Source organism: Rhamphochromis longiceps, linkage group LG4 (assembly GCF_057381845.1).
Source record: "Rhamphochromis longiceps isolate RC_006_pf linkage group LG4, R_longiceps_female_GT1.1, whole genome shotgun sequence".
NCBI classification, from domain to species: domain Eukaryota; kingdom Metazoa; phylum Chordata; class Actinopteri; order Cichliformes; family Cichlidae; genus Rhamphochromis; species Rhamphochromis longiceps.
This window is the reverse complement of record NC_140560.1, coordinates 11,544,902-11,563,842: the sequence shown is the minus strand read 5'-3', so window position 1 is coordinate 11,563,842 and position 18,941 is coordinate 11,544,902. Positions and strand designations below refer to the sequence as shown.

Here is an 18,941-nt window from a genome sequence, read left to right as displayed (position 1 = left end):
CTTAATGATGACACGCTGAAGGCTGGAGTCCCTCTTGTCAGGTAATTTTAAATCTTTTTCATAACAAAACCATTTTTATATATTTCTACCATCCTCAGTTTTACACTATTAAAGGCTTAATTGACATGTTGACTATTACCAGAGGCGCTGGTGCTTGTAGAAGTTGCTTGGTTACAGTGCATGTGTCTTGTGGTGTGTAGTACTGTGGAACTGCTCTGACTGGACTGTATTTCATCAGCTGCGAGTGCGGTTAGTTATCAGTGATCTTAACAGTTCTCACGTCCTGAAACAAAAACCCCTTTTTTAGTATGCACTGTTTGCAGCTGCTCTGCTTACACCACCTTACAGTAATGTGTCACAATCACGCATTAGTGGCTCATGCTTGCTCTGTACATTACCAAATTAGATTAAATGTGCAGAAACACTTCTGTAATTTGACAGTCTTTTTTTAATAAGTCTTCCTCAAGTGTTAGATAAATATTTCTGCATATTTCCTGCTGTGGTTTCCCAGTTTTCTCTGTTGGAGGCAATGAACATCCAGGTTCTCCCTCTGCGTTCACCATGGCCCTCTCCGGCGATGAGCCCATCTGCCCCAAGTTCCAGCCCAATATCTTCGACCCCTCCCGCTGCCACGACTGCCTGCGCCAGAGGCACCTGCACGCCGGTGCAGGGGAGAGCACTGAGGTCACGCAGCAACAGATATCTGCTGCCGAGTCCGGAGCCGGGGCTAAAACCGGGATTGGGTCAAGAAAGGGAGAAGCGTTAACACCGATTTCTTCCCAAGCGGAGGAAAGAGACACCAGCAGCAAGGTGAGACAAGCAGGACGGTGATGTGCACAGCAACAGCAGCAAGGTAACCAGGAAGAGATAATGAGAACTCAATGTGCGCTGAGTGATGGGATTAGCTGGACGTGAAGAGCAGCAGGAAGATGCATTAGAGGTCACAGGTCTAAGCAGTAAGGCAGCGCAGCACTGAGATCAGATGTTCTGGTGCAGGAATCAATAAGGTACTGCTGTACTGCTTTAACTTTAATTTAATAATCTACTGATTACTCTTAAACTTAAGTACACCTGACTTAACCCTAGAGTTCGATTCTCTGGTTAAAGAAAGGACCAATTAAGAATTTCCCATTCAACTTTACATGTAAACAAAGTAAATGCCATCATGTCTGAAACTTTACTACTTGTGAGTAAATGAAAGAGAGATCAGAGACGGAGAATAAGAGCCAATGTGTGGAGCAGGGTAGCAGTAGTGGCTTCTTTTAAAAATGAATGAAGCTGGATCATTTACTGCCCTCTTGGGAATGACTTGTAATATTAGACGGGGGTTCAGAGAGGATGGGCATGTTTCTGGACAGTTTCGAAACGGCAGAAACCTGTGCCCCAGCTTCTGTTTGATATGCCTCTATGAAACGTTTGCAATAATCTGTTTATGTGCATATTTTACACCTGATTGTGCTTCTTTTAGATCCCGTAGTATATTACCTGTAGATTCCTAGGAGGTGTTGGGGATTCTCTGGCATTTGCTGACAGTTTTCAATCATTCCTTGAGACGGCAAAGTTTATGCAGAGGACGAGTTAAAAAAAAAAGTGATGAAATATTAATGAGGAAAGCCACGAGACAGGTCAGGTTACAGAGGTGTAACCCTAATCGAACAGCAGCACATGTGAGCGTCTGTCAGGGAGGACAGAGGGGACAGACGCTATTATCAAAACTGCTGTTCCAGGAGCCGGAGCCAGACGAAGAGGGTTTGTCATGTATGCACTCTGATGTGTACTTTCAGTGAACCTTCACGTGCCGGTGGAGGCGCATCACTTCCTCTCCTCTTTTTGTGACTTGGAGAGATAGAGGGATGGAGTTTGCCGCAAAATTGTGATTTGTCCATGTCTTTCCCTCTCATCCTATCAGGAGGATTCTGATGGTCTGTCAGTGGTGAGCAGCTACTGCAATGTCAATGGAGTTCATCTGGGTTATGGGGAGCCCTCTTTGTGCATCCTGAGCCCCGACTGCGAGCTTTATATCTGCGAGGCTGACGACGACAGCACAGACAGGTAAGAAAGAAGGCATCGTGATGATAAAAGGAGCTGCAATGGCAATTCAATGACTCTAAAGTGTAGTGTGAGAGTTTGTGGAGTTAGATTTAAAACGTACTGTAGTTTATATTGATCTTCCTGCATTCACCATGCTCTCTGACCTGAAAAATGGCTTAAGTTTTATGACGTGTCTATTAAACTGATCAAATTTTCTCCTTTTCTCTGACTTCTTCTCTTGCTTTTCACTCCCCACTCCCGATCTCTCACCTCGTTCATCTCTGCTCTCGTCATTCTTCTTCCATCTCCTCTTCCACGTAGCTGCCGTGAGCAGAGCGACTACCAGGAGTTCAGTGGCTCAGCCAGTGCAGAGGACGAATACCCACCGATCCGTCGCCACCTGGTCAAACTCGATATGACCCGGCTTGACCCGCCACCCCACCGGCCCAACCCAAGGGCTTGGATGGATGACTCTCGGAGCAGAGACAGCTTCAGTAGACATTCGGGTACTTGTAGGCTGACATTGTGTGTTGCTGAATCAATTTCTTAGAACATTAGACTCATAAACCAAAGAAAAATTATAAGAAAGAGAGAAACAGAGGTAGCAGAATCGCCAAAGATATTTACAAATACTCCGTACAGCGGTCGACTGAGTCTTTAGTAAACTTGTGACTTGCTGCAATTGACCAATCTATATCCAGTTACAGCCAGAGGTGTTATTTACTTGGCAATACTATTTGCTGTCATCAGGTGAAGTGTCCAAGAGCAATTATCAGTAATACAATATAGCTCGGTTTGTGTCAGGAAACCTCTGGTAGTTGCTCAGAGGTTGAACTTTGACCTTTGCTTCTCCTATTTCTGTTACCATTGCGTCTTTCTATTTCATCCTATTTAAAAAATATTTTCTTCTCTTCCAGGGTTGAAAGAAGAGCGAGAGAAGCGCGAAAGTGGCTATTTCTCGCTGGGGAGGGCAGCAGGTGCCCGTTCGCTCCATGACAGCCCGTTCCGCCACTTCGAGCGAGGCCATCCCATCTTCAGCAACAGGAACGTCGAGCCAAAAGACATCGTTCCCTTCAGAAATCCTAATCTTGGTGTGGCTTCTCAAAGGCCGATACCAGAGGCTGTGGATGAGGACGTGGATGTGGAAATCCCTCCTCCTGACCCATATGAAATTGCAGTTGAAGTCGAGGCACAAGTTGGCCCTCGCTCTCCGAGCCCTACTCCCTTTAAAATAGCGGAGTCGCTGGCCTCTAGCAGACGAAAGGGTTTCGGCAGTTCATACGGCCGTGTAAGCCCTTCTTCTCCCGTCTCTTCCTATCAGCAGTCGGGGTCGTACAACTCCCCGAGGCAAAGCTCGGCTCTGCAGTCTCGCTCGTCTTCTCCCTCACGTGGAAACCCGACATTCCGACGCAGCGAATCCATCGCTTCCCTCAGCAGGACTAACTTTGACGGTGGGGGGAGGTCTTCAGGGAGGGAGCCGGGGTCTAGAAGCTCCTTGCAAGGCACACATGGGCGACGTATTGAGTCGGGAACCCTGCCAAGAAACTTCAAATCGTTTGCCAGTTCAGTCAAATCCCAATCCAGCATGATTTCTGATTTTAGGAGTACCTTGCGAAAGACGGAAGCAAATGGGTCTTTAAGTGGTCGGGGTGGCGACTCCAGGAGCTCATCTCCGCAGAGGAAGGACTTTAACAGTTCAAGCCAAATGCCTCTTCACAAAACTGAAACCAGCACTAGTTTATCACATGGACGTGTGTATAACAGAAGGACTTCATCTCCATCAAGAAGGACTTCTGACAGTCGCAGCTCCTCACCGCCAAGGAGGACCTACAGTTCATCTAGCCAATCACTACTTCATAAATCTGAGTCCGTTATGTCTCTAAATGGACGCAGTCACCACGCACGCTGTGGGTCCCCGATAAGAGAAGGTTATGATATTGAGAGCCAGGCTCTGTTGCGTAACCCATCTGTTAGAAATGGGCAGAAAGATCAAGAACAAGAAGTCCCCATCCATCCGTCTCCATCTAAAAGAGGTCATGATACACCAAGTCATTCCATACTGCGTAAGACTGAATCAAGCCCTGCCAGGAGCAGTCGAGGTCGGGATAGCCGTTCTTCCTCTCCTGGAAGGAGGGGTTATGACACCCCCAGCAGGTATCAGCTGAAGAAAACAGACACCGGTAGCTTATTACATGGCCGTAGTCGTGAAAGTCATAAATCTCCCCCTTTGAGGAAAAGCTACGAGACTCCTACTCAGCCTTTGCTGCACAAGTCTGAATTTAACAGCTCAGTCAGAAGTCATGATAGATACAGCTCGTCATCTTTAAGGAGAACTTTTGATGCTTCTGACCAACGTTTGGCACACAAAACAGAAACTAGCAGTTCCTTCAACAGCAGGAATCAAAACAGCCGCAACTCCTCCCCCTCTAGGAAAGACAGCAGTCATCCACCGGGGTACTCAGTCCTCAGAAGTGCCATTAATGGAGACTCTGGTAATTTCTTTCAGAGAAAAAACACCCACGCTGACACAAAATCCAACTCTGATCGCTCACCACGCTCATGGCGAGATTCAACTCATTCCCTCCGCAGCTCCTCGTTATCTCGGGCTGCTTCGCCCTCTAGACATGGTGGAAGTGGCAACAGATCCACTGCTGTCACCTTGGAACGACCAAGGAGCCCAAGCAGCAACAGATCCAGTGTCGGTAGAAACATCCGCGAAGACCGCTGCCCTTCTCCTAATGACAAGAGGACCTCCCGTCATCCTGAGAGCCCTTCACTTCCCATTCAAATGCAGAGGCACACCTCCTCGCAAAGCTCCATGGAGTCCTCTGAGTCAGGCCGGCTCTCTGTGGGATCTACAGGGCGGAACAGGGAGGCGTATGCCATGATAGCTGATGTACCGAAGGTCAAAATGATCCATCACAGCGAGGCCTCGAGCCACGCGGGGAGGCTGCAGAACCAGCAGTCCGTCCGAAGACAGGAGCTCTTCAAGCCAGCCAGGTCAGACTCATGTTACACCTGCATATGTTAAACTGAGCATTTGTTGAGTGGTATGATTACTCGCCAACATTTTCTTGGAGGATCTATAATCTCTTGCCAGCTTTGCTTCTTCTACTCCATTCAACTGGATTAATTATAGACACTAATAACCTGTCTGCTGTTTCAGCCACTCCTTGAGCAAGCTTCCCTCCAGAGAGTGGGAAGATACAGGAGACACTGAGAGAGAATGGCACAGTGGGTATCTATCTCGAGCTCACTCCTCCACCTCATTACAGGTAGGCCGGCTCAGGCCCATGCCAGTTAATTAAAGGATGTAAGAAACCCACGTTTTTTTTTTTAGCTTCTTGATTTAGGTATCTGAAAGTAAGCAGTAGGGCAGACTGGGAACAGAGAGTGCAAATGGTATAGAAGGGTGTAGGAACTGATAAAACCTTGCAATGGCATTTATTGTTATATTATATTATTAATATATTATATTACCTAATATGTTAATGCCTAACTTCATCTACCACATACCACACATCAGGTTTAAAAACAAAACACCTCTATGGATGGGACATGTTTGCTCAGTCCCGTATTGATTTGGTTAATAACTACAAGCTGTTCTTTTCCAGAGATCGGGCAGTCCCACAGCGGATGAGGGCAGTTCTTGGAAAGGTTATTATCACAGATCCGAACAAATGCAGGTATGTTTACACAGCAAAAATATTTAGTCTTGCTTACTTGCACGCCTTGCATGTGCCACATGTATTTTGCGATTCACCATAATAAAACCGCTGTTTTAATTTTACTGCAGTCCCGCCTATTTAAATATCCCTTTTTGTCACATATTTACCAGTGTTTGCACAGCTCCTGTCTGTAACTGCAAAAGCTTTTTAGGTGCTTAAGGTTAAGGTTGCTGGTGTGTCTGTTCCTACACTCTTTAAATTCTCCTTTTAACAGCTGACAGTCGCGTGTCTATCTTTTTTACCTACACCCTGCAGTCATTTCACAACACTGACTGAACTCTGTCAATTGTGGTCTGCTGGGGCATGTGTTGAAATTCCTGAACTGAAACCAATAGCTACAAGAGAGGCTTTTGGTAGAGGGTGGGGGTGCCACTTTATGTGCAAGAGATTTTCAGACGGGAAAATGTGGCAAGTCTTTTTTGAGAGTTTAGAAGAGAAAGCTTGTCTAAGCCAGGGAATGTCAGGATTTTGTATTTGCAGACTAGGACTTTAGATTGACAGACTTTTTTCCCCCCTCCATATCTTATCTTGTTGGGAATACCTGTATGGCTTCAGTCAATAAGGAGGGTAAAATTTTCCATGGGAGATTCCAGGGAGACTCAGATTGATCCCCACTTTCTCCCCCGCAGGAGCTCCCCGGACCCCTTTTCATAGCCAGGCAGTTTTTTGGGGGTGGTGGGGGCGACGGAGTAGGTGGTAGGCTTGTTTTCTGAACAGATCTTCGCGGACCCGCCCAGGAAGTGACAGACAGACAGAGAGCGAGAGCAGCGAGCAAACAGGCAGCAGGGCTGAAGCGCTACATTAGCTCCGCTCCACTTGTCACAAAGTTGAAAAATTGTTTTTGCTGTTGTTTTTAAAACGCGAAAAACTCGTCCGCGTGCAGCGACATGGACGCACTCTCCCCTTAACGAGGCGGGGTACGTGCTCGGGACGCTGGCGGTTCGCTTGATTGGGTTAACATGGGTATGAATGGCGGGGTTTCATCTTAACTTTTCCTGCGATAAAGTAAGGTGATTTTTTTTTTAAAATAGCTAATTAAGCTTGTGCGGTAACAGTACTTTTGTCTTTATCTCACCCTCCCCGGATCCTGTTATCATGACGGTAAGCGGCACCCTCCTTCACTGTACGGCTGTACTTTGAAAACACTTTGTTTTTCCTGCTTGTCACGTCTTCCTGAACCTCTACTTTTCAAACGAAGCCTCTCGGCTAGCCGTTCACTCGGCTCGGTTGGGTTAAAGTGTTTAGCTAGTTTATCATAGATGTTAACGTATATTAGCTTTACAAAGCTAGCTAGTTTTAATGTGGCGAGCGTTTGTTTGACTTCGAGGGGTGTGTACATGAAGTTACCGCTAGCTTAGAAGTGACTTTTATTCGTTTAGTTTTATTTGTGGTTCGTATGGAGAAAAACAAGTAAAGTAACTGCTGTCGAAACGAAATACTTGACACTGGTTTCAAAGCGTGGTGTAGTTTCCTCCCCTTTTACCCTACTGCTACTGTTTACAGTAACTGGCACTAGCTTGTAGCTTGAACTGTGTGTGCCTTTTTTTATAGCCAGCTGTGACACATGTCCTCTGGTTGCAAACAGGCAGACACTGCCAGGCAAAGCTGGCAGGTGTTTTTTAATAACCTAGAAGTACTGGCTGTCCAAACAATAGTAATTTAGGAGTTGGCCTTAGAATGAGTGTACTGTATACCGGGACACTCTCATTAACAATAAGAAAAAAAGGTGAAACCTGTTTAACCTTAAGGACAAAGCTCACCAGACAATACGTCTTTATAGTGACAGGAAACGGGAGATGAAAAGAAGTGATGTTGTCTGTTCATTTGACTGTTTTCCCTTCTTCAGTTTATGACCTTTTCAAGCAAGGTCACGGTTCTGATAGTATAAGGGTTTACTGCTTAACAGGTGTCCGTTTTTCTACGTCAACCATCTGCTTCCTGTTTCTGCTCATGGGCATGTTTTGACATGATGTGAATAATTTGTAATAAGGTTTGACAGATAACTTTCTGTTGTATTTTAGACTTGTCTTTTTTGTTTTTTCAAGGCATACAATCAGTGTTCATTATGGATTTAAAGCCATGTTTAGTTCGATTGTTTTTCTTAAACAAAACCTATAACAACAGAGCTTAAATACAGTAGCTCAATAAAATAAACAGAGAAAATAGCACAGTAAGGTGCAATTACACCTAAATGAGGAACAGAATTTAAAAAAACAAAATGCTCTCTGTGGGGAAAAAATAAGTCTGGGGAAAAGAAAGTAAAATACATTAAAAGAGCTCTAAATATGGTCTAAATATGATGCTCGACTGTGTGTGTGTCTACACCCAACAATGCTTCTCAGTTAAAGAGCTCAACTTAATTAAATTAAGAATAAAAGGAAACCTGGGGTTTCTCCCTACATTATTCCTGTTATACTCTGTTGTTGGGAGTCATCAGACTGTATCATTGTTAGATTAAAGGAGATCAGTGGCATATATTAACTGGCTCAAACAGAGAGAAAGTGGGCGGTACCATGGCTTGCAAGAATGCAAGTACATAATGGAACATAAATACAGAAAAGGGGTAGTTAAAGATGACAGGACAGACGAGAGAAATTATATTAAGCGTACAGACTTGCAAACAGATGGGAGAAGAACAAAGTAAAAAAAGAGTGGAAAGTCGTGGGGAGCGAGATGCCAGTTGGAGATGAGCTGACAAATGCAGACAGATTTAAAAAGCGAGGAATGTACTTGTTGGTGAGTGAGAGATAAGCCAAGTGAGGAGTGTATTGCTTGGAAAAAGGAAGAAAAAAGAAGCTGCTGGCTAATCTTCTAATCTGGGATCACCTCATCTTTTGAGGTACCTAGCACATGTTTTCCTCTTCCTGTCATCGTGTTTGAAGCTAAAGCAGACCTGCTGCAGTGCAATAGAGCAGCACCCTGTTACGTAAACACAGTGCTGTTGATGTATATAGATTGTTGAGTGAGCTCAATACTGTCTGCTTTACCATCTTGTTAAATGTAAAGCAGTAGAGGATGTAATATAATATAAACTGCTTTAACTGATTTGGCCTATCACTTCTTCACACTGGAAACCAAATTATGGCCTCTGTGGCAAAATAAGGCAGGAGTCTCTGGTCTTTATGTACAATGATAACATAAACCTGTAGTGATGTAGCTGCTGCTCATAACATAAATGTTGTTGTAATTATACTACGCTACCCGCTCTTTAATATGGGGTTGTGTGGTTTGTCCACCCTAGTTCGTTCTTTCTGTTTCTGTTCACTTTCACTTTTTCTTCCTTCGTTAAAAAGCGTTGAACTTTTGTTGCATTTTCTTTGGCGACTTTGACTTTGTTCTGCTTCACAGCCCGACCTCCTGAACTTCAAAAAGGGATGGATGTCAAAACTGGACGAGAGGGGGGAGGTAAAGTGCAGCCAAGTCATATCCTCCTGTCACTCCTTCTCCTTTCCTAGCCTCTTCCCAGCATCACTCGTTCCTAATGAGAGAGGCTGTTTGTAAGGCGATAGCAGCAGGTTATCTTTGTTATCATGTTAATAGCTTGGTGGCTTGAGGCATAACAGGTGTGTCCTCTGTTTGAATGAAACGCTTGGGTGGGTGAGAGAGCTTCTCGCTTCACACATGCATGCTTCCTGTTCCACTCGTGTTTGTCTCAGCTTTTACAGACCAGGCTCGCTCAAAAAAAAATAGAACATAATAATAATTCTGATACAGTCTTAGATGGCGTGTTATGTTGTTGTGTTTTCAAGCCATGTAAAAAAGACTTTTCAAAGGAATATGCAGTCATGTGAAAAACTAAGTACACCCTGATTGCTTCCATTCAAATGTTTGCCTTGATTTATTGATCATCAGCAAGTGTGAGCGTATCTAAAAAATAGAAGTTTTGGTAATTTTCTGCTCTAGACGTAGGTTTACAAAGTTGGATCTGAACAAACTACAAGACGTCTGGAGCAATGTCCTTTGGACAGTCGAGACCAAAGTGGAGATGTTTAGGCCTAATATACACCGACATGTTTGAAGAAAACCAAACTCAGCGCATCAGCGCAAACACCTCAGACCAACTGTTAAGCACGATGGTGGAGGTGTGATGATTTGGTCATATTTTACAGCCACAGGACCTGGCCACCTGCGTCAGTCATGAATTCTTATGCATACCAAAGTATTCTACAGTCACTTATGAGACCACCTGTCTGACAGCTAAAGCTTGGATGTAATTGGGTCGTGCAACAGTGCAACGATCCCAAGCACAGCAGCAAATGTACTACAGAGTGGCTGAAAAAGAAGGAATCAAGGTGCTGATATTGCCCAGTCAAGGTTCAGAGCTAAGCCAGGACCTTCAGAAAGTTATGCATAAAAAAATGTGCACAAACCTTAGTGCACGGAAGCAATGTTGTAAAGAAGAGTGGGCCAAATTCCTCCACAAAGACGTAAGAGACTGATAAAGTGAAACAAAAAATTATTCGAATTGTTCCTGCTAAAGGTGGTTCTACAAGCTATCGAATAGGAAGTACTTAATTTTCAACTGGACTGCATAGAGGACTGAAAATCTTCTTTTTTACTTGTCTACATATTTGGCCTTTTAGAGTTGCTGCTTCCAGTAATTCAGTCTTTGTTTCTTTAGTGGAAGAAGCATTGGTTTGTTCTGACTGATGCAGGACTCAAGTATTACAGGGACTCCACTGCAGAGGAGGTATGTATTGAAGCAAACTTGCATTATTTATGCAGACTGTATAAAAGATGGACAAAGCTTATTGGTCAGAAAAGAAGAGCTAATGTTAGAATTGCTTTAATCTTGCATTCTGCAGCAGTTGGGCGATCATATGGCTGGAAATAGAAGTCTATAGAAATGACACTACTGCTCACTTGATTTATGACCTCATTAAATGTTTTTCTAAAGGGTTAATGGTCCTGCTCACTTGTTTTAAGTGTCATTAAATACAGTATAATGTCCTCTTTCTAAAATATGGTTCCATTAGACTCAAAAAGTGATGCATGGTGGTCAACATGTCACTGCCATATGGGTGGGCTGTGGTTTTTCAGTCAGGTTCACCCCTGTAAGGTTGTGAAAATGCTCAGCTTGAGGCCTAAAAGTGGACTTGGTCAACCAGTGCATGACATTATAGTGATTATGTCCATCTTTTATATGCAGTCTAGTTTTTGTTTTTTGTTTTTTTATAATGAGAATATGAAATTGTAAGAGAAGTATGCAAACCATGTTCCTGTGGTTTATGTACAGAAAGATGACTTGGATGGAGAGATTGACCTAAAATCCTGTGTCAATGTGTCAGAATTTGATGTGGAGAAGAACTATGGGTTTCAGATACAGGTGACTGTTTTTGGCACCTTTTGTAGACTGTGACTGTTTTTCATCTTTATATCCACCCATTCTCATCTTCCTTATCAGTTCCATACCCGCTCAACAGTTCCTGCTGTGTTTTCTTACTAATCACGTCTTACATCTCTGTCACTATCTCTTCCACCTCTCTCTCTGTATATCTCTTTCAGTTTTTCCTCATCCCAACCCTATTACATAATTTTTCTTTTTCTTTTTTGTTTCCATAACCTATATTTCTTTTGTGTTTCAGACACGGGAGGCTGCATTCATGCTGTCTGCCATGACAGCTGGGATCAGGCGGAACTGGATAGAGGTTTTAAAGAAGTGTATTCGGCCCAGCAGCTCTCCTGACATCACACAGTAATTATGAGCAGACATGTTAACATTAACATTAAAATAAAAAGAGTGTTTATTATCAGGTAAAAACATGCCATACAGTCTGGACAATAATGTTTTGAACTATAAGTTTGTGTGTAATTATGGCAAAATGTAGTTATGATTAGACACACAGGGGTGGCTCCTAGAATCAGAATAGTTAGATAGTTTCAAAAAAGAGAATCTCTTTCTTCCACTCGTTTTTACAGAGGTGGTATTCTGGGGAATACATATGGCCAAACCACAGGAATGCATATATCTTGTAACTTGTCACTGTTCTGCCTGATCACAGGCAGATAGACTTACAAAGAAACTCCATAAAGACCCAAAATGTCTCCCACACACTGTCCAACATGAAGTATTTTGACATTTCAAAAAGTACTTTGTTCTTGAGCAACTTGTGGGAGGTGTTTGTCATAGTAACCATATAAAAATGGATTTATTTAAAAGCTAAACATCTAATAAACTCTTAGTGTTGCTTACAACCTCTTGCCTTGAAGGGCAACATCTAAGAAGGCTGGGCTGAAGTGCTAGCTTACACTAAATTCAAGAGTTGCTTGCATCACATTCTTGGACATTTTCTGTTGACCACACAAGAGTCTGTACATGTACCAGCAACCTGACAAGTCACTTTCTGCTGTGATGGTTCAAAATGAGTCAAAGCGTAATTATTTGGATTATTAATGTTCTGCTTGTGTAATGACTCACCAGCAGCTGTGTTCATGTGAGTGTTCATGCTGTAGAGCAATGTTCAGTCCTGATTAATCTCTGCTGTTTTAAATTTGATTTATTGATTTTCTTTTTCCATTATGTATAATTTTTTTTTTAAATTTTCTTTTAAACTTCTCTAGATTACCCGACAGCGACAAGGAAAACTCCCACGATCGCGTTTTGCTGTCCTCTCGTCGACCGACATCGCGCCATGGTGAAGCTCAGTCAGAAGTCCCGGCCTCCACCCCATCTTCTCATCGTAGGTTTGACTACGTTGAGCTATCCCCTGTTCCCGCCTCTTCTAGCCTTCGTCTTGCCAGTCAGAGAGAAGCAGGAGAGGGGCAGGGGAGAGAGCACAGCCAAAGGCAGGAGGAGAAGAACACAAGCAGCCAGTGGGATGCCGTGCTGTCCAGGAAGGGCACCGGATCAAACCAAAAGCTACGCATGGAGGAGGAAATCGAGAAGAAGTGGACAGAGTTTGAACAGATGCCCTTAAAGGAGATGAGCTCCTTACCATCAGTGGGATCACGTGCTTCCGGCCAGACAGCCAATGAGGCGCTGCAGAGGGAGGTAGTGCGTGGAGATGATTTTCCAATTTGCACATGACATAAAATGCAAATTAACTCTTCATCGCTATGGATGAAGTAAACACTTCTTATTGTTTTCCACTGCTTTCGGATGCTTTTCAGCAGTGTTTTCCATCTTAAATAAGATGAAGCACATGATTCAAACGGACGGTGTGGGATTGAGAAGGACCCAGATAGTAAACTGGAAAAATACTGCTGAAACTCATGCCTGCTTTTGGTCTGTGTGTGATGTGGACTTTGTTTTGAATCGTTTGCATTTCCAAATCCTAAGGCTGTCTATACCTGACACACCTTACTATGATTTATAAGCACAGAGAATCCCAGCATACTTAATCTTGAATTACAGTTTTGTTTATATATAAAGAGAGTTGAATGGTTTTTCTTAAACTTAAACCCTGTTAGACCAACTTCATAAATTCAGCAGTGAATAGGGTTAAAGGTCAAGCCCAAGGTAGCTCTGGAGTAAGTGTTGGTGTCATTGGACTGCCTGTAGGAAAGAAATGACTCAAATGTGTGTTGCAGTAAAATGGCACATTGATCAGCTTTCTCCACCAGCTTTCAGTAGGCTTTACCTCCGCCTTTTTCTTCTCTCAGGTGGCGTCACTGAGGCAGCAGGTCGAGCAACTACAGCGGAAGGGAGGGGAAGGCGGCGGAGGAGGTGTGCGGGGTGGCTGTGGCCCTGAGGCACCCTGCAGCCGCAGCCTGTTGGCCATGGAGCGTGCTCATCGGCAGGCCCTGGAAGAGCTGCAGAAGCAACACGACCGCCAAGTCAAGGAGCTGGAGGCCCAGAAGGACAGGCTGCTGCTGCAGGAGGCCCAGGACACAGCGCGAGGTCAGTCAAAAAGCACATCAGCCACATATTAACTGCTAAATTCTGAAGCAATAGCCGCTGTTAAACTAAACTTTTACAGGTTTAATTTAAACTTTTACTGACATTACTATAAATGACCATGATTTTTTTGTAGTAAAAGACATAATGTGCAGTGCCTGCCTGTGAATGTTCTTAGTAGAATTGATTTCTACTGTATTATGCCACGTCTACCTGTATACATCCTTCTGTTTTAATGCAGTTGAAGGCTGTGAAACATGTTTTCACCGTGCTTTCAACATGCTTTCAGTCTTTCTTGATAACTTTCCCCTTCTCAGTAAAGTTATGGTGTGATAATGTCACTTACAACAGAAAACATTGTGTAACACTCGAGTTTGTGTTTCAGTGATGGAGGCTTTGAAGAAGAAACACAAAGAGGAGCTGGAAAGAGAAGTTGAGAAAGTGAAGAGGCTGAGCAGCGGCGCGGTGGACTCACAGACTCTGCGAGCTCTGCATCAGTACGTAACTTTAGATCAGATTTTGCCAGTGACTTAAAGATGTACTGGGGTCACACTGATACTTATGGAGACAATGATGATGTGACGGATGATTACATAACCTGTTTACTTGTTAAACGATCAGAAAGCGGCTTAAACTTCCACTGCACCCTTCCTTTTAGCTCGGCCTTCATTGGTAATTTATGTGAACATGTCCTTTTGCTTTTGAGTGGGAGCTACGTGGCCATAAAAGGGTATTCTGTTAAATAAAAGTTTGAATTTGCAGACTCGTTGAAGTAAGGCCATTACCACAGCCGCCTCTTGGTCCTGTCAGGCGCTTAAGGAATGCGGAAGAATTTGGTCATGGATTAGTTTTCTTTTGTAAGCGTCGCAGGCCTTTGACACAGACTGTCTCAGTGGCTGCAGCTGGAACCTGCATTTTAGGGCTTAACTATGTTGCCTACACTGCATTTTTTACCTCTGCATGCTCTTCCTTATTTTTGTGGTCATTGGTTATAAGTAGCAAAGAGGTTTTAAAACCACAGGAGGAAATACTCAAGTCATGAAGAAAAAAAGAGCACCACGAAGGAAACCTACTATACTCTAGTTATATTTTCATAATGTGAAAAAAGGGGTTGTCCAACTCTTTTTTTTTTATTTTTTTTATTTTTTTTTTTATATGAAATATATATTGTTTTGTGTAACTGCTGCTGATGTGTAATAGAGTAAAGAGAAACTTGATGTGAAACGGCAGCATTGAAGTTGTTGTATCAGTGGTTTGGTTCACCGAAGCCCCGACGTGAACACAGTTTTCTTTGTGTTGCTGCAGGGCAGAAGCTCAGGCCTCGCAGAGAGAGCTGGCCGGACTGTCTGAGCGCTACTCTCAGAAGTGTCTGGAGCTAAACAGAGCTGAACAGAACAACGCAGAGAGGGAACGGGAAATCAGCCGCAAGGAGAGAGACATGGAGCAACTGAGGAAAGAGAACCAGGTGGGTCAGCTGCAGTAGACTCAGCTGGGAAGAATGATGCATTCACTTTACAGCCCCCAACTAAATATGTGTATGCAGATTTCTACAAACAAACGGCCATTACTTGAAATCACACAGGCCAAATTTTTTCCTTTAGGACTTAAAGGCCCGTTTGACAGAGGAGATGAAACGAATACAATCTGCCATCAGAGATCACGGCTCAGAGGACAAAAACAGGATGCCCTGCGAGCTAGAGGTAACAACTCTTTAATGTATACCTGAAACTGAAAGCATACCAGGCACTTCTGTATCTGCTAGGACTTTTTTTTTTTTTTAAGCAATACCAGCGTGAAACGGTTGTGAAAATCTGCAAGTTGCACCGAGAGCTGCAGCATTAGTTTAGAAGAACAACAATAACTGACAGCAAGCCTAAGAAATGGCCTGCTTTATGGGTGTGTTGTGCTCAGCTACATAAAGATACCTGTTTGTAGTCAATCTGATGCCATAGATGAGGCATTCAAATGAGTACTTGTTATACTTATTATTTTCTCTCATATCTATACTGTTGAATTTGTGGATGCTTACAATGAACATTGCCAAAGATTAGACTTTGCAAAAACTACTTTAGTAAAGTCCAGCGAGCTGTAAATTCCACTACAATCTATTTCTCTGTCGTCAGTACATTCGGCCTTGGGTGAAAAATAAATCTCTGTGAATATAGTTCACTGTAACAGCTGCAGATTATCTAGCATGATTTATGCATTTGGGTCACAGCAAACATGTCAGCAGTACAAACCTCTCCAAATTCAACTGGAGAATGCAGAGTTTGAGTTGGACTCTACGGTAATCTGTCAATGTTTGCAGAAATATTCAAGAATATGCTTCAGCCTGACCGTTTTGGCCTCTCAAGTAAATGACAGTGGTGTTCCGGCCCTTATCTACAACTACATAAATTACAGTGCAGGCTGTTTTGTCATTTAAAGGAAACGCCCACAATATGTGTTTTTTATTTTTTTGTTTTTTTCCCAGGTTCTACTCAGGATGAAAGACAACGAGATACAGTACTTGCAGAAAGAGATCAGCTGTCTAAGAAATGAGCTGCAGTTCCTTAACATGGTAGTGTGTGTGTGTGTGTGTGTGTGTGTGTGTGTGGATTTTTTTCATGAATTTACCAATAGGCTGTAAATAAAAGATGCAAGTAGTTATTGTGACCTCCCATTGTGTTGGATTTTCGCTGTTGCCTTTTTGGTGTTTTGAAACAAGGTGTGTTCAGATGAGACGGTAGAGCTTTTAATCAAATGCTAGCTGGGTTAGCAGGGCGCATCTCCGCCCTGCTGCTCCGTGACTTGTCTACAAATACAAGTTAGTTTTTGGCTTGTCATTTTTGGCAACTGCGGCAGTCTGCTGTCATTCAGAACAATCTCAGTGAGGTTTTTGGCAGCACCCTCTTTGTGACCAGTTTCACCTAGCAACAGCTACCAACCACTTTGGTTGGTTTTCTGGGGAGTACAAATCTTTCCCCCTCATCGAGAGGTTTCCAACCATTAGTACCTATTCAGATCGACTTGTACCAAGGTGTTTTTTTTTTTTCTTTACTCAAATGAGGACCAAAATTTACTAAATGAATCACCATGCTCTGTAGAAGACATATTGACTTTTTAGGTCTGAAGAGCACTGTCATCTTTGATGTACAGTCTATAGGTGAATGCCAACATTGTCATAGAAAATGCAGATCATGAGTAATTTAGCTAGTTTAAAACATGCATGCAAGATGTTTTTTTGTTTTTTTCCCTTCACAGTGGATGTGATGTCACTGAGATAGCCTGAGAGATTTTCTGTCACTCTGCTCCACAGGAAAAACAGCTGGCCTGTAAGCGATATGGAGAGTTGCAAGAGGAACTGAGTGGGATGAAGGGCCGAAATGAGCGAGAGATTCAGAGTCTAAAGGAGCACTTGAAGCTGGCTATGGCTGCTCTGCAGGAGGGGCAAAAGCTGGGGAACAGCCTGGACCACTGAGAGAATACTTCTGGTACTAAAGCTCTGTCAGACATGGTGACCAGTGCGGACTGATATGGAACAGATGTTTTCTCGTTTGTTTGTTGTTTAGGAGAACGAAAGGATGGTTACTGTTTTTGCTGGACAGTCCCTGCTGTGTGGAGACTTTGATAATGCCTTAAATTTTAATCACTCTGCCAATAAGAGCACAGGAGAGAAGTTTGCCTTCGTTGCTTTCTATTGTGTGGTTATAGTTGTGAAAGAGCGTATTTAAACCTGAAGTATGACCTTTTTCCAAGTAGTTTTGTTCCTTGATATAACCAAGTACTTTCAATGCATAAAACTGTGACTCAAATCTGAAAACAATATTTAAAAACTAAACAAAATCTGCAGTAAAATCACATCTGGCTTTGAAGCCCAGTCTCCTGGGGAAAAACAGTGTTTCATCTATCAGTTTAGTACAACCTGCTACCTCTTTGGACGTTGTTACTGCTTAAACCATGTCACCAGGCTTCATAAAGGTCAGAAAGCTTTGAAGGCAACCTTCTCTCTCTAGCTTAATGAGCAGCATAGAGTAGCCATTAGCTGGTTACGTTACACTGGGCCATATATAATGTACAAAATTGCACTTTTAATTTTTTTTTTTTTTTTTAAGTTTGGCTTTTGTTGGTTTTGAGTGGAAGCGGTGTGTATGAGTGCACACTTGGTCTGAAAACTGGAAAGCTTTATTGAGTATCTTTTTTGTTGTTGTTTTTAAATGTGGTATTGTAGATAAAGACTTCATACTGTATCAGCTTTTTCTTTTTTAATTTTTGGATGAATAAACTTCTCATTGGCCCTATGTGCTGCCTGAGACGGCAAAGGTCGGAAGAGCTGCTGTCATCTGTTTTCTGTATTACAGCTTTTGAGGCATGTTTACTTTGTGAAAATGGCACACAGTACTTAAGAAACGTATTTGCTGTATTTTTTTTTTTCTTTTGAACTGGGAAACTTGCTGATGTTCTGTCGGGTTTGAGAATATAAAATTCAAAAATCTCTATTGGGATGAAAACAGGACAAAACAGCAAAAAATGTTTAATTCCTTGGCGGTTTAAGGGGGTGGGGCTGGATTGGAAGTTGATCTGTGATCGTACAGAAGCAGATTCAGCTCAGCTTTCTTTGGTTGCTTTTAAAGGCTGTTGAATGAATGTTGTCCCGTATCACAGATGTCCTCAGTTTTAAGCCATGGCTGAGAACTCTCAAGCCTCCAGTCTCTCCTGATCATTATTGGCATACTGTGTGCCACCATCACAGCAAATGACAGGTGTTGCATCAATGAGCCAGTTTTTTTGTATTGACGGTATGTATTGCGATAAAAAGAATTATCTAACTTTTAAAAACGTGTTCATATTTAATGTACAGTAGAGCCTTTGTCATCTTTGTAAATAAACATTTTTGCAATCAATAAAAGACGTTCAACAGCACATAATGTACGTTTCATTTCTGCAAGATTGTATCCGCCCAAAACCTGCAGACGTTTGTGTTTTTCAGTTCTGTGCTTAATCTAATGTAAGGATACGTTTCATAAAGAAAAAAAACCCCTGCATGGTGTTGGAGATGTGAGTACAGGTCCCACTAAAGGCTGTCAGGCCTTCATGCCACCCTCACAGAATCTATTTCTCACAATTTGGTCAGAAATATGGACACAAGTTGTCAGCTGTAGGTCACTTTATAGAGCAGTGGTAGTCGTCCTGATGCTGGTGTGATGCCCTTCTTTGAGCATCACACCAGTAGCAGGCCTGGTCCTGGTTCTTGGGCCTAATATCTCGCATGAGAACTGAACAAGCTTCTCGGATGAGAGGTGAAATGTCTTCAAGCAACTTAAAGAAGTCCAGACGCTTTTCTTTCCAAGCTCCTTAGACTAACT

The 18,941-nt window shown here is 42.9% G+C and overlaps 1 protein-coding gene across 2 annotated transcripts; it reads left to right on the top strand.

Moving 5' to 3' along the window:
- The first annotated feature begins 1,741 nt into the window (after positions 1-1,741).
- triobpb (TRIO and F-actin binding protein b) lies at positions 1,742-18,515 on the top strand. 2 transcript variants are annotated; one of them, XM_085403283.1, is made up of 16 exons: positions 1,742-2,052; positions 2,353-2,537; positions 2,949-5,031; positions 5,198-5,306; positions 5,646-5,717; positions 9,108-9,164; positions 10,381-10,449; positions 10,996-11,085; positions 11,345-11,454; positions 12,321-12,750; positions 13,362-13,599; positions 13,982-14,093; positions 14,902-15,061; positions 15,198-15,296; positions 16,070-16,156; positions 16,895-18,515. In XM_085403283.1, exons 2-16 carry the CDS (start codon positions 2,447-2,449, stop codon positions 17,054-17,056), a joined length of 3,969 nt encoding a protein of 1,322 aa, XP_085259409.1. In that variant the 5' UTR covers positions 1,742-2,052; positions 2,353-2,446; the 3' UTR covers positions 17,057-18,515. The 2 variants fall into 2 exon arrangements, with proteins under 2 accessions (XP_085259409.1, XP_085259408.1); XM_085403282.1 differs by lacking the exons at positions 1,742-2,052; positions 2,353-2,537; positions 2,949-5,031; positions 5,198-5,306; positions 5,646-5,717 and adding an exon at positions 6,132-6,860 and having other exon boundaries at positions 16,895-18,514.
- The last annotated feature ends 426 nt before the right edge of the window (positions 18,516-18,941 follow it).